General features: G+C 40.0%; 1 protein-coding gene across 1 annotated transcript in view; it reads right to left on the bottom strand.

Annotated features, from left to right (window-relative positions):
- The window catches only part of FMN1 (formin 1), a 296,198-nt gene that overhangs the window by 25,923 nt on the left and 253,642 nt on the right, over positions 1-16,633 (bottom strand). The window contains exon 14 of the mRNA XM_057722129.1: positions 3,001-3,052. Within this exon, the coding sequence (XP_057578112.1) occupies positions 3,001-3,052 (52 nt within the window). The remainder of the gene's footprint in view (positions 1-3,000; positions 3,053-16,633) is intronic.

The raw sequence follows: 16,633 nt of genomic DNA, 5'->3' as shown, positions 1-16,633 counted from the left end.
CCCCCAGCAAAAGCACAGCATTCTTTTTCTCTCTTCATTATGTCTACCTTCAACACAGAAACACATTTATTTGTACACTGAATAGAGGAGAGAAAGCCTTCACTTTTAGTACTCAGAGGAACAAAGTATCTTCCTATTTTCCAGCATGATACAGTGAAGAACACAGAAACTCCACCCACTGTGCTTCAACCCCAACACCACTGGCATTATTTGGAGTGTAGACGGTGAGGCCAAGATGTTGCAAGTACACGCAGTTTCAGAGAATGACAGCGTTGTTTGGTGGGTTATCACAGAGCTTGAGAAAAGCGTGGCATCATCCTGCGGCTATCACTTTTCCCGACCCTGAATTGAAGCTAATCATGTACCCTTACCACCTATCCCCCGGGGATCTGGGAGGCCCTGTTGGCTAACCCTCACAGAGGAGGAAACCTAAAGGAAATAGTGAATTTCAGCATTTTTTCCTCTATGTGTTTAAGTGAACCTCTTCAGAAGAACCAAAGCAAACAGAGTTGCAGAGGATGGCCTGGCTTTGGCACCCTGCACGTTTAACAAAGACAAAGTCACTCTGAGGATGCGCCTTACTGGATTTCAGTGTGATCCCTTTGTTCCAGGAAAAGCTAGAATATGAGCCTACAACTATCTGATAAGGTCTAGACTACGTTCCTCCCCGCTGCCGCCCTGGCCCCAAACACAACTCTCTTCCTTTCGAATTTAATTTTGATTCACAGAAGACTAATTATCGAAAACCTTCTGAAATTTGGGCATGAAAACTGCTGTGATTTGATAACAATATTGGAATTTTCTCCTGTAGACAAGGGGACAATAGTGGTGTTTGAAACTGCTGTTTCTCAGCCACTCTAAAATAGCTTTCAACTTTTAAAAGATTGGTTTCTCATCATATGTTATGTTCAATAAAACTTTTCTCCTTTACTTTCAACTGCTGCCTGACTCCTTTTCTCTCTGCTGTAATTCCTTGTCTGATTTCTATCTTTTCGATTCAACTAAACATTTTGAGAGTTCAGACAATGATTATATCAAAGAGCCCACGGCAAAAGGAACGGTTTTACTTTTGCAGTGTTGAGATGCCAGGGCAGAACATATCCGCTTATTGCGCCTCATGCGTGCCTTTAGAAACTGCTGAGGAAAGGCAAATATTCCTTAGCCTCAGAGTAAATTGTTTCTCTTGAGAATACAACATAAGAATTTCCTAAATCTCACACGAATGTTGCAACACTGACCACCAACCTCCTTCAAGAGGGTAACCAAACGACTGTGGTTTCTACATTAAAGATGGGATCTAACATATTTCATGTATGACATGAAAGCTAGACTACCTTCACCACAAAGTCACAGAAAACGCTGACAACCAAAATTTATGACCCCCCTCAGCACAGCTAATGCACAGCAGCAACTTTGGCCCCTCGCACACGGGCCCCCTTTCCCTGAAGCAAGAATCCTAAAGAAGAAATAGAAATTTGACATCCACCTTGGAAAGTGAAATTCTATTTGGCCTGATACCCACGTGTTGATGGTCTTTTTTACTGCATGCGGGATATTTCTATAACACAGACACACTAGCTTTACACGCTGATGAAAGCGTAAGATAGGGATAAAGTAAAATATATATAATATGTAGGGGATTCGGCCAATAAAGAGGCACAGTCTAAAAATCTATAAACAGAGCCATGTGATTGTCTTGGGTCAAAGATTATCATGCAAAGATGGTATCATGATTCAAGAACATGTCTGCCCTTAGGAAAAAGCAAGATTTGCCTTCACTTTCATCTGTGTTTTAATATTATTGGCACTTACAGTGGAAAACAGGGCAAGATGTCAGTGTCACAGCAGAGCAGAAAGCACTGACTATAGGCCTTCACAACTCTTGGAAACTGTGGTGAGACGGGAGGAAAAGGGTTCGCTTCTAGAGCTTGTTCACTTGCATTTAATGAACTCCTCTCCTCACACATTTGTAAAGCTCATTTCCCCCTATATACTGTTTCCTGTCCTTATCTCTTACTTGATTTTCCAGGACTTTTAGAACTGGTCCCAGCAAAATTCATCACAGTTCTCAGCCCTGAATATGAGAAAGGTTCAGTGTATTCTCCCTCACCTTTCTAAGAGGGAGGGAGAGCCAAGATGACTAACCTGGTAAACTGAAAAAAAGAAAAACCCCCATGAGGGATCACAACCAATGATTACTGGGCTCTACCAGGTGAGGTGGATGGTTCCACGTGGGTGTTTGTTAAGAGAAAGAAGAACACAGAAGAGGCCTGAGGTAGGTGAGAGGTTGAAGAGAAGACCTCTGAGGTCTCTTCCTCTTTTCTGTCCACGTAGAGAGGTGAATCTCTTCTCCCCAATCGTCCCTTATTTACAACATCCTCCAGGATCTGAGGAAAGACATATGCCTCTTAGGTGTTTGTAATAACTGGTTTAATCTAGTTGTAATACCAAGAAGGATCCCATTGTTTCCAGCATCCGTAAGGTGTTCAGGAGCAGAGTAGTGGAGGAGAGGCGAACATATGGAAATGGTGTCACGACTCCTGAGGCAGGTGAGTCACTTCTGGATGATTCCCTGCTTCTTGAGGAAAACTATTCCCCACTCCTATTCCTGGAGCTTTCACTCTGGCTCTCCCTAGACTCTTATTGCTGCTGGATGCCTAGTCTTAGCAGATGGGGTCAAAAGAATGGCTAGTCGTTTATTATGCAAAGTGAGATAAGCCAATCATAAAAGGAAAAATTCTGTATGATTCCACTTACATGAGGTACCTAGAGTAGTCAAAGTCACAGAGACAGGAAGCAGAATGGTAGTTGCCAGGGGTTGAAGGAAGGAAAGAATAGGGGAATTACAGTTTAATGAGTACCGAGTTTGCCTTTGGAGCAGATGAAAAAGTTCTGGAGATGGTTGGTGTTGACTGTTACACAGCAATGTGAATGTTCTTGATAATAAAAAAAAGAATGGCTAGGCAAAAAAAGACTTGGGGCCAATTCAGAGTTGCTTACCTTTTCTGTGCATTCTCCAAGTGACTTTCTTCCATTTTATGCTCTTTTTTGGCTGTGAAAGACAAATAATTATGATTAAAACAGCATTTTCAAAAGAAAAAACAAAAAAACATAGCATTTTCTTCCATTATATCCTTGGTGTAATCTTCTAACTTCAATTACACCCATTCATTATCAAAATAAGTCATAATTCAGGGGTTGGCACCCCCTACCACATGTCCTGGCCATTGTACTCAATTCACTACATCCACTACCGCTGCTTTTTTGATAACAGCTATAGCAATGGTGGCCATATAATTCATGGTTCTCTTTGGGATACTTTTGAAAGAGGGGATATTACTAGCTACACTGGACAAAGGCTTAAATTGTAACAATCCTGGCCAGATAGGATCATGTGGTCACCCTAGCTATAGGTGGCCTCTTTGTGAGCCTTGGCATGTGCTCAGCCCTCCCCCTGCCCCCAAAGCAACGACAACAAAATAAACCCAGTACCGTTTGCAGCAGTTCTGCTCAGATTCAAAGGAATTCACTGTAATCCTTGCATACACTGTCTCTACACCCATGGTCTAGGGAAGCCTATGGTCTCTTTTCCGAGAATTATGTTTTTAAATGCATTGAAAAAACACTTAGAATTACTAAGGAAATCAATGATGCTGAAGTAGAATTCTGAATTTACAGATTAAGAACCCACGCTCTGTAAGGACCATAGGGAAACTGCGAGGTTTCATTTTGGGGTGGTTCTTTTACATATTCTTCTCTCTAATCAGAAGATAAACATTGAGGTGCACGTGTCTTTTTGAATTATGGTTTTCTCTGGGTATATGCCCAGTAGTGGGATTGCTGGCTCATATGGTAGTTCTATTTTTAGTTTTTTAAGGAACCTCTATACTGTTCTCCATAGTGGCTATATCAATTTACATTCCTACCAACAGTGCAGGAGGGTTGCCTTTTCTCCACACCCTCTCCAGCATTTACTATTTGTAGATTTTTTTGATGATGGCTATTCTGACCGGTGTGAGGGGATACCTCATTGCAGTTTTGATTTGCATTTCTCTAATAATTAGTGATGTTGAGAGCCTCTTTTCACATGTTTTTGGCCATCTGTACACCTTCTTTGGAGAAATGTCTATTTAGGTCTTCCACCCAGTTTTTGATTGGGTTGTTATTTTGATATTGAGCTGCATGAGGTGTTTCATCAACAGAGGAATGGATAAAGAAGATATGGTACATATATACAATGGAATATTACTCAGCCATAAAAAGGAATGAAATCAGGTCATTTGTAGAGACATGGGTGGACCTAGAGACTGTCATACAGAGTGAAGTAAGAAAGAGAAAGACAAATATCGTATACTAATGCATGTATGTGGAATCTAAAAAAACAGTATAGATAATCATATTTGCAAGGCAGAAATAGAGACACAGATGTAAAGAACAAACACATGGATACCAAGAGGGAAGGGGGGGTGGGATAAACTGGGAGTTGGGAACTGACATATATACACAATTGGTACTATGTATAAAATAGGTAACTAATGAGAACCTACTATATAGCACAGGGAACTCTACTCAATACTCTGCAGTGACCTAAATGGGAATAAAATCCAGAAAATGGTGGATATATGTATAGCTATAGCTGATTCACTTTGCTGTACAGTAGCAACTAACACATTGTAAAGAAACTATACTCCAATAAAAAAATAAAATAAAAAAGAAGATATACTGTCATGTATGATAATATAACTCTTACACTAGACAGCCTAAAAAGGTCTAGAAAAATCAGCAAGTCCTAATCTCTGGTTCTTAAGATTCCTTTCATTTAGATATTCCATGCTCTTGGATTAGAATAGTTAATATTCTTAAAATGGCCACACTACCCAAAGCAATCTACAGATTTAATGTGATCCCTATCAAATTACCCATGACATTTTTCACAGACTAGAATAAATAATCCTAAAAGGTATATGGAATCATGAAAGACCCAGAATTGCCAAGTAATTCTGAGGGAAAAGAACAAAGCATAACTCTCCCAGACTTCAGACAATACTACAAAGCTACAGTAATCGAAATAGCATGGTATTGGTACAATACAAAAACAGACATATAGATCAATGGAAAAGAATAGAGTCCAGAAATAAACCCACACACTGATGGTAAATAATCTTCAACAAATGAAACAAGGATATACAATAGGAAAAAGTCTCTTTAGCAAATGGTATTGGGAAAGCTGGATAGCCACATGCAAATCAATGAAGTTAGAACACACCCTCACACCATACACAAAGATAAACTCAAAATGGCTTAAAGACTTAAATATAAGACATGATACCATAAAGCTCCTAGAAGAAATAACAGGCAAAACATTCTCTGACATAAATCGTACCAATGTTTTCTTAGGTCAGTCTCCCAAGGCAATAGAAATAAAAGCAAAAATGAACAAATGGGACCAAATCAAAACTTACAAGCTTCTGCACAGTGAAGGAAACCATAAGCAAAATAAAAAGACAACCTACAAAATGGGAGAAAATATTTGCAAAAGATGTGACCAACAAGGGCTTACTTTCCAAAATATACAAACAGCTCATACAACTCAACAACAAAAAAACAAGTAGCCTAATCAAAAAATGGGCAGAAGACCTAAGACATTTCTCCAAAGAAGACATACAGATGGACAACAGGCACATGAAAAGATAAAAACTACAATAAAATCAAAGATCAAAACTACCTCACACCAGTCAGAATGGCCATCACTAGAAAGTCTACAAATAAATGCTGGAGAGGGTGTGGAGAAAAGAGAACTCTCCTACACTGTGGAAATGTAAGTTGGTGCAGCTACTATGGAAAACAGTATGGAGGTTTCTCAAAAAACTGAAAGTAGAGTTCCCATATGATCCAGCAATCCCACTCTTGGGCATATATCTGGACAAAACTATAATTCAAAAAGATACATGCACCCTGATGTTCATAGCAGCACAATTCACAGTAGCCAGGACATGGAAACAACCTAAATGTCCATCAACAGATAAATGGAGAAAGAAGATATGATACATATATACAATAGAATATTACTCAGCCATAAAAAGGAATAAAATAATGCCATTTGCAGCAACATGGATGGACCTAGAGATTGTCATACTAAGTGAAGTAAGTCAGAAAGAGAAAGACAGACACCATATGATATCACTTACATGTGAAATCTAAAATATGACACAGATGAACTTATCTATGAAACAGAAACAGACTCACAGACACGTGGTTGCCAAGGGGGAGGGGTTGGGGAGGGGTATGGATGAGGGATGGAGGGGGAGTTTGGGATTAGCAGACACAAACTAGTATATATAGCATGGATAAATAACAAGGTCCTACTATATAGCACAGGGAACTATATTCAATATCCTGTGGTAAACACAAAGGAAAAGAATATAAAAAAGAATGTATACATATATATAACTGAGGCACTTTGCTGTAGAGCAGAAATTAACACAACTTTGTAAATCAACTATACTTCAACAACAAAAAAATCTTTTTTTAAAAATTCATTTAAGGCTACAATGATGCAAAATGAATGGGAAAAGAAAATCAATTGAATCTAGGGCCTATGTTGTGATACGTCATGAAAGGTATTAAAGGATTTAAAAACATCACTGTTTAATTAACCCTAGCTCTGCCATGTACCACCTGTGTGACTAGGCAAGTTACTCATGATCAACTGTGTACTTACGGCCTCATCTTTCCTGTGAGCACAGCCACAGAGACTACCATCATATAGCTGTTATAAAGATTAAATGAGACAATACATGTAAAGCCCTCAGCACCTAAGACATGCTCCATAAGTGACGTGACGGGTATTATTAGCACCTCATCATCATTCACTTCATCACTGATGTTAAAATGTAAATTTTGTCAAGTTACTCCCCTGCTCACAACCTCTGAAGTCTTCACAATGGCTCAGAGGCCCTGCCAGTCTGTCCCCTGGCTCCTCTGTGACACCACCTCCTTCTTCAACACTCATTCTTTTCCAGCCTGGCTGGCCAGCGGGCTGATGGAGCACACTGAACGTGCGCACTGGGGAGCTTTGCATTTGCCATTCCTCCTGCCTGGGGCACCCTGCCCACAGTCTCTGCATGACTGGGTCCGTCACTCCATTAGATCTCAGCTCAAACAGCACCTTCCCTGATCCCGCTAAATTAAAGATCGTCCCTTGCCATGCATCCCCTCCCCCTGCCATAGCCTCTATCTACCTGACAGACTATCCATGTACTCTTTTGTTTATTATACAACATTGAATGGAAACTTCAGGAGAGCAGCCCCTTCATCTGGTCTGTTTTCTGTTGTGCCTTAAACATGGAAAAGTGCCTACATATTAAATAAATTATTTTAGCTAAAAATGTATATATTGGACAATGGTTGCTTAAACAGAGAGATACTAAGTTCCCTAAACATAAAACTTTATATTCAGAATATGAACACAGGCTCAAGAAGAACGTCAGGCTAAAGGTGTATACTATTATCTCTAAGTCCAGTAAATTTCAACAAAATTTTTTTATATTAAAATGATTTGGCTTGGATAATTACATCATTTTAGGTAAAGTCATAGCCATTGCCATCTTTTGTGCTATGATTTCCCCCCATCCTCCTAGCAGGAACCTCTGTGAATTATTTGGGTTCTCAGTTGATCAAATACAGGGAAGTGACTTATGTCTCTCATCGGCTACCAAGTTCCCCCAAATGTGAAACAAACCAGTGGTTTGTTCTTATCCAGTGATTATTAATTATGCGCATGGCCAAACAAAGGGGAAAATGCCTTTAAGGCCTGGGTGATCTTCCTGGAGCACAGCTGTTGTTCTCTGTCACCAGGTGTTTCTAACTGGCTACTTACACTCGGTGCTAAGCAGACTGTGGTCAACACGTCATTGCATATAAATTTACTGATGAGCAATACCCTTTCCAAACTGAATTAAGCATCAGATTAAGATTGTGCAATAGTGCTATGAACATGGTTATTTGGGGAAAAAACAGCATTCAAATGTAAAAAGAGGTATTACTAAGAGGCAGTGCATACTGCAGAACCTCTGAGGGTTTGGGGGACAAGAGCCTGCAGGAAAAGGAGAAGAACCTAGAGATCTCAAGTCTTCCTAGGCCAAGGGCCTGTGTACAGACAGAAAAGGCAGCCACCTCCCTGGTGTGACCTCGAAGCTCCACCAGCCTAAAATATTTCTCCTGCCACAATGTGTGAAATTTCCAAACATGTCATTATACATTTTAAGTCCTCACAATGCTTTAAGCAAAACAAAAGACCTTAATTAGAAGGAAAATGTTTAAAGACTGGAGTCACAAACTCAAATTCTAACATTACCAACAAATAAGGTAATTGTAGGCCAAGTGTTAAGAATCTTAATATTCTACAGTTCTATCCCTAGCTTCTCAGTACTGGAAGTGACACAGTCTCAGCACAGGGAAGCCATCAGGGAGTGGGAGAGAAATGGGAAGGCTAGTCCCTACTCAAGGGAGGGAAGGCACTGGCCACTGCTACCTGATTGTCCACCTTTTCAGAGATGCTAGGATTTTAAACATATGTTCTCAACCTTAAAAAGATGTTTCAAACAGTCTGTAGGACAAAGGTCACATTCCCGTTGGCCATATCTGGCTCTGCAAGTTCTGGTAGCTACAGACATCATGACATAGGTGGGTCTGTTCTTTCATTCCATGTGCCAGACCCTGTTCTAGGTGCATGGGGTCCCCAGTAAAGAAAGCAGACAAATGCCCCTAAAGAACTTTCATTCTAGGGGAAGGTAGACAATTAAACCTGAGAGAATAAGATGCAGTGTAAATAATTTTTGATGAGGGGTAGCAAAAAAAGAAAAAATTTCCAGAGCACGGATTGTTGCCTATAGGAGACTCTACATGGGTTACTGAATTAGGGGTGCATATGCAGCCAGAACATGCCACAGAGGTCCCAGGCACAAAAAGGGAGAGACAGGACTTCCGTGGTGGCACAGTGGTTAAGAAACCACCTGCCAATGCAGGGGACAGGAGTTCGAGATATTCCCTAGTCTGGGAAGATCCCACGTGCAGCAGAGCAACCAAGCCCCTGTACCACAATTACTGAGCCTGGGCTCTAGAGCCCGCGAGCCACAACTATTGACTCATGTGCCACAACTACTGAAGCCCGCGTGCCTAGAGCCCATGCTCCGCAACAAGAGAAGCCACTGCTCTGAGAAGCCCGCACACCACAATGAAGAGTAGCCCCTGCTCTCCACAACTAGAGAAAGCAGCAACGAAGACCCAATACAGCCAATAAACAAACAAACAAACAAACAAACAAATAAATTTATTTAAAAACAAAGGGGGAGACTATGTTTAAATTGAAGATGGCATGTCTTAGATAGAAACTGTCCTTACCCTACAAATAGGACGAGTAGTGGCCCTGAATCCATGTATGGGATATCCTTAGTTTTCTATTCTACAATCCCATGGATAGAGTATATACATGCTTCTTTTTCAGTTTAGATTTGGTACTAGGTGTAGGATAGGGAGGTGGGTAGGCTTCTAGGAGCGTAGGTTTGGAGGTGTTGTCAGATACTGACACAGCACTAGGGAGATGGAGAAATAACAGGCATCCCCGATCTTGCTTTGCTCTCTTTCTTTTGCAAGAAGCTGTTTCATTGTCGCAACAAATTATTTTTCAAATCAGGGGAATAAAAGAGCTGCTTAGAATGATGATAGTCTCACGGTTTAAGATAATAAGGAAATAAGAAAAACAAACCATAGTACTAAAAATGAGACATTTTGCTTAACATCAATTCTGTCTTCCCAAGTTCTTGATCAAGTCGAGGTATACACTGTGATGATGGTGATTTACTGGAGGGGCCAGCAGAGTGGATAGGTAAGTTTGCTTGCTGACCTGCCTACAGCATACTACAGTTTCTCTGTCACTGATAGAACTGTGTTGAGTTTCTTACATTTTAATTTTCTCCATTAAAGAACAATATTTCTCACAATTCTATGTCACAGAGAGAAAGCAACACAGCTTCTTCAGGTGTTTTTTGTTTAAGAGATATTTATATGGATTTTACTTAATGCAGCCTTTACTGAATAAAGGCCATTTGATTTTGTGTAAATGTTTAATGTCTTGGCATTTTGTTTCCTGGTTCACTTGATGGCCACTGTCTCATTAGTTATCATAAAATCGCCCACGATAACAATTCTGAAATTCATAAGTACTGTGGCCTACCAAGTGAAACAGAAATGGCCCTTTCTATTCAATGGTTGTGGGCCCAAGGAACACAAGTCAGAGCTCAAGATACTTAAAGGCCAAGTTTTAAGCCCAGCCCTGCCACTTAAATGTCATGGACAAGTTGCACGTGTCCTGTGTTCCAGTCCCCTCCTCTGGAAAACAATAACACCTACCTCCCACATAGTTATGAGGGCTACATGAAAAGGGCACAGTGCTTGGTTGAATCAGCATCATTGCAGTGAGGTCTTCGATGATTCCATGTCATGTAGAGGCTGCTGGGGATTCAAGCTTCCAGCGGGATGGCTGCTTTGGCCAAGTTAAATACAGGTGTAGCAGAGCGAAGAGCGCTTGAGCTTTACAGCAGGTGGCCTGGGTTGAATTTCTGCTCTGCGCTTATTAACAGAAAGATCTTGGGGAAGTCAACGTAACTGTACTGAGCCCCATCGATAAATTTGGAGTTGTAAGGTTTATCTTACAAGGTGGTTGTAACTATTGGACACACTGAACGTGAGAGACGAACACAGGGACAAACACACGCCAGGCTCTCATGGATGGCTGCCATTTATTACTGATTGGCTAGAAGCAAGTACTAGGAGCCATCGCTCCAGCTCTCTGACTTTGGGGTGAATAATACAAAATTTCAAGCAAAATGTTCTTTTCTTACTTAAGAATGTCAACAACCATTCTCAGTAGATGATAATTTTCCTTGTGATCATAATTTTCCTCCTGATCATGTCAGATCAGGTGTCCTCTGCTCAAAACCTCACTGTTTTCCCATTTTACTCACAAAGTTAATGTCCTTACCCTAAGGCTCTTCCATAGGAGGATGTTCCCTATGTCTGACCTAAGTTATTTTGTTTGTTGTTTCAGCCTGTTTTACTCAGTTCTGAGGAGAGAAAGAAACTGATTGATAATTTTATAAATATAGCTCTATATTTAGTTTTTTGAGAAACCTCTATGCTGTTTTCTACAGTGACCGCACCAATTTACATTCCCACCAACAGTGTACTAGGGTTCCTGTTTCTCCACATCCTCACCAACACTGTGTTGTTTGCGGTCTTTTTGGCAATAGCCATTCTGACAGGTGTGAGGTGATATCTCAGTGTTGGTTTTGATTTGCATTTCTCCGGTGATTAGCAACGTTGAGCATCTTTTCATGTGCCTATTGGCCACCTGCAGGTCCTCTTTGGAAAAATGTCTATTCATGTCTTCTGGCCCATTTTTCAATTGGGTTGTTTTTTTTTTTTAATGTTGAGTTGTATAAGCTGTTTATATATTTTGGATATTAACCCCTTATCCGTCATATCACTTGCAAATATTTTCTCCCATTAAGTAGGTTTCCTTTGCTGTGCAAAAGCTTTGAAGTTTAGTTAGGTCCTATTTATTTATTTTTGCTTTTATTTCCTTTGCTTTGGGAGACATCCAAAAAGATACTGCTACAATTATGTCAAAGGGTGTGCTACCTATGTTTTCCTCTAGGAGTTTTATGGTTTCTGGTCTTACATTTAGGTCTTTAATCCACTTTGAGTTTATTTCTTAATACAGTGAGAGAAAATGCTCTAATTTCATTCTTTTATGTGTAGCTATTAGAAAGGGAAATTAAGGAAACAATCCCATTTTCAATCACATCAAAAAGAATAAAATACTAAGAATAAACCTACCCAAAGGTGTAAAAGATCTGTACTCAGAAAACTGTAAGACACTGATGAAAGAAACTGAAGACGATACAAACAGATGGGGAGAGACATACCATGTTCTTGGACCGAAAGAATATTGTTAAAATGATTGTACTATTCAGGGCAATCTAGAGATTCAATGCAACCCCTATCAAAATACCAAGGGCATTTTTTCACAGAACTGGAACAGATAATTTTAAAATTTGTATGGAAATACAAAAGACCCCAAGTAGCCAAAATAATCTTGAGAGGCAAGAACAGAGCTGAAGGAATCACGATCCCTGACTTCACAATTCTACAAAGCTACAGTACTCAAAAGAGTGTAGTACTGGCACAAAAACAGATACAGAGATCAATGGGACCAAATTGAGAGCCTGGAAATAAACCCATGCCTTTATGGTCAATTAATCTATGACAAAGGAGGCAAGAACACACAATGGAGAAAAAACAGTCCCTTCAATAAGTGGTGCTGGGAAAACTGTTTCCTCTGCTTTGAATGCTTCCTCCTCTGCCTTTCTCCTTCCCAATACACCCCCACTGTAAATGTCTTTTCTTTCTTCAAAAACTGAGCTTTAAAATGACCTCCCCTGTGAAGCCCTCCACATGGGCCCCTCCTCCATGGCGTGGTGAGTGCTCTTTCTGAGCAGCTCTAACAGCACTGTGTTCACAAACGTGCGACATGATACTAGGATCACTGGCTGGCAGTCTGCTTACTCTACCAAACTCTGTGCTTCTTGAGGACGGCGACCAAATCTACTTCATAGAGTTTCTCTCAACTAACACCTAGTAGGTACTCCATTTATCTGACAGATGGATACACTGACAGAAAGGGACCCACACTAAGAAAATACACTCCCTGCTCACTATCTCCCCATTGGCGGACCAGAGCCCATTTCCCGGCACAGCAATTTCTAATCTTCCATTTTCTTTTTGCAGCAAAATCAAAGAGTCCAGTAGAATCAAAGAGTAAGAAAGCACTATTTTTCATCCTGTTACAACATATCCTGTTTTAGATTGACATTATTTCGATTGATATATCACAGGCATAAATAACATTAACCCTTGAGTTTCATTTATATCAGACTGAATTTTCTGAATATAGTAATTACAAAAAATGTAAAGGTTTTATAAGTAAAATGACATTTCCAGAAAATAGACTAAGAACACTCATCATCTAGATGTACTGAGATATCCAAAGTTTTATCCTCAAGAGGGTGGCATTCATGCACTGAAAGTGGCAGAAGGAGGAGGTCACTCTTCAAAGAAAGTGGGGGTTTTATGCCAAGCATAATTAAGTCATACTTATGGATGCCCATCTGGGAGGTAGTAAATTGTGAAATGAGGGGAAGGGATAGAGGCTGGAATATCTTCCTAGTGTTCTTTACACAGTCTATTACACTTTAATATACCATGGTTTATGGACCTGACATGGATGGTATAAACCAACAGGACACACAGTAAAGAAGCTGTTTTTATTACAGCTCTACAAATAGAGGAGCTGGTGATGCTAATAAGGAAACAAAGGGACCGCACTCCACTTCATGTGCTATCCATCTGATGTGAGCACGGCAGTCATGTTTCATTTCTTAGAACATCGCCCCGCCGTGCACCTTCCAGGAGAAAAGAATGCTTTCGCCCACAGAGGCAACAGCACACTGACGCTGGAAAAGAGGGATGACTTTTTAACATTTATTAGAGAGGGGAAAATATAAATATATGGAATTACTGAGTTACGGGGAGGTCTCACCCTTACATTTTTTCTCTTGGTATGCTTGCCCATGGAGGATGAGATCCTCTTAGTCTTCCTATTTTGTGAGCGTTTTTAGTTGTGATTAATTAGAAGCATGATCATTTTTGGTCTGTCACAGTTTACATTTGCAGAGGTCTAGCTGGACAGTAAAGGTGAAGTGCATAAGAGACCATCTGTGAGATTTGCTGTGTAAACTAGTGTGAAGTTGTGTAAAGGCATGGTCTCAAGGTTCCCACTATTTGTGTATAATTTGATTTCCAGGTCACCTGTCTAAGGCTAAAATGAATCAGAAAACTCAGACTTTTGATGAAAGTACCAAGTAAAAGACATTGGATCAAAAGACTTTGAAGAGGTCTTGCGGGTCATAAAATCAAAGGGACCCAGATAAAAGAAGTGTGAAAAGTCACCTAGTCTAACCCTCAGGCTTATGTTTGAGCTGGGATCCTCTTGTGTTCAATCAGTCTTGCCAGATCTCATCTTTTTCATCAGTTTGATCTGCTATTTTCAGTTGCTTTTATAACTAAATCTGAATATTTTTATGGGCATAAAAGGAAAGCAAAATAGTGGTATCACCTAACTTGGGCACATGGGGCCTTTCTCAACCAAGGTTCTTCATTTGAATGGCAGAACATGGAAAGTGATTTGAGCAACTACTGATATTTTCTCAGTCTCCCCTGTCCACCTCATATGCACATAAGTACTACCATTCCATAAATTTATTTATTTATTTATTGGCTGTGTTGGGTTTTTGTTGCTGCTCGTGGGCTTTCTCTAGTTGTGGTGAGTGGGGGCTACTTTTCGTTGCGATGCAAGAGCTTCTCATTGTGGTGGCTTCTCTTGTTGCGGAGCATGGGCTTAGGCACGCGGGGCTTCAGTCGTTGTGGCACGTGGGCTCAATAGTTGTGGCTTGCGGGCTCTAAAGTGCAGGCTCAGTAGTTGTGGTGCACGGGCTTAGCTGCTCTGTGGCATGTGGGATCTTCTGGGACCAGGGATCGAACCCGTGTCCCCTGCATTGGCAGGCAGATTCTTAACCACTGCACCACCAGGGAAGCCGAGTACTACCATTCTAGATGCACAGCGATATGCAAACTCATTACATACAATGGTGCCCTTTGGGCAATAGGGCTTAATTCTCCTATCAATGGCTGGAAAAGAGTCAGTCTTGATGAAATGAAGCTAGCAGATGACTTATGATCTTAAGTCATTTACATTTTAGTATTACTAAACCCAGACATAATAATATTCACACACCTCATAAAACATCATACTGGAATAATAATTTGAATTAGAAAAATCTCCTTGGTTATACAATGGAAAGAATTATACCATTCTTTTATATTCTATGGTGACTGTAATAATTGTTTGTATAGGTGATGAGTACAGTTTAACAGACCACAGTATAAATCTAAGTGTTCATTGGATTATGCATCTGGTTTCTTCTCTAGAGTAACTACTGCAAAAGTAAACACTTTATCCATTCACAATTCTAGAAAGTAATCAGGTTACGAGTATCACTGGGATCTCAATGAAGTAAATTTATCCACCATTCACAACTGAAATGTGAACATTTTATGACACTTCTTTTTTTCCCAATATATCTCCACCTTAGATGAGACTTTTGCCCCAATAGAGAAGTCTTTCACCCACTCACAATATTGAGTGTCGTACTCAACTTTAGGCTTAGAAAGAATTCTGCTCGTTTAACCATTTAACTAGCTGCTAATATTCTACCACCTTTTTTCCTCTGCTTCTCTGTAGTTTAGTGAAGTCCCTCAAGATTGTACAACTATCTGTACACAGCAATTTTTTGGGTTTCAAGGTGATACAGATGCAATTATTTGAGAAAGTTGATAAGACAGTATCATCTATAACCTAGCTACAACCTAGTCCAACAATTTAATTTTATAGAAATGAGAAAATGGGTACCCGAGTGGGTGAAGTTACTTTCCTGGGTCACATTAATAGTAGCAGAATCCTGGTCTCTTGACTCATAATCCAATATATTTCCAATGCGCCCTGCTGCTTCCCAAGGCGGGCAGTGTTTTTCTCCAGAATTCTCAAACACCAAGGTGGTATATTGGGGCTGCACTGTACTGCACATTTTCCATAGGAATATATACATCAGAGAGGAAGTGCCAAGATGGAATTTCAGCTTTCATTCCAAATTTCCTGACTCTTGATGCTTTAAAACAGACCATGGGGGTAAGATTTTAGAAAGATCTGTGAGAGGCTCATTAACATTAATGGGAGTCAGGTGGTTGCATTCTCAAACAGGGCCTGAGATTCTCCACGTTATTGCATCTTTGAGGCCCATACATACCTTTAACTTATCAGCATGAATAGAAGTGACGTGTCTTTTGTAAAGATGTTTTTTCTTAGTTATTTTTCATAGATATTTCTAAACAAGCATATATATAAAATATGACTTTTACTTAGAGAACAGTTATACATAAATCCTGTTTCCTATAGTGTCTACTTGTCTCCCTGCCACCTCATTCCCAACGGGAAGGCTCAGACCTTCTACAATGCTTTAGAATTTTTTTAGGGGTCGGGGGGAATAGTGAACTCCATCTGTGGGCTCCTCGTTCAGGGAGCAGACACCAAATGAATCATCATTTAGGAAATATTAGGAATTGCAAAGAAGTTAGCTTTGTAAAAGAGGCTGCCCCTATTTTGTTTCATCAAGAACCTTGGTGAAATTTCAAAGACAATGGGGTCCAGAGTCTCAAGGCTCTAAATAACCATTTGGTGACAAACTGCAGGTATACTAATATTGGAAGATCTCCTTTCCCAAACCACTCTGTCCTATTTTGGTATTATCACTAGCCTAAAGGTGCATAATTTTGGGAAGATCCAGACTATGTGAATGTTTGTGTTTAATTTTGTATTCAAAATTAAGACTATAAGCTTAGCGCTAATAAATCAATGACTTTTTGCTCCATTAATTGGCAAGAATGACTACAAAAGCAG

Source organism: Hippopotamus amphibius, chromosome 2, assembly GCF_030028045.1.
Source record: "Hippopotamus amphibius kiboko isolate mHipAmp2 chromosome 2, mHipAmp2.hap2, whole genome shotgun sequence".
Taxonomy (NCBI): domain Eukaryota; kingdom Metazoa; phylum Chordata; class Mammalia; order Artiodactyla; family Hippopotamidae; genus Hippopotamus; species Hippopotamus amphibius.
The sequence above is the reverse complement of the archived record's forward strand: the minus strand, read 5'-3'. Positions and strand labels throughout refer to the sequence as shown.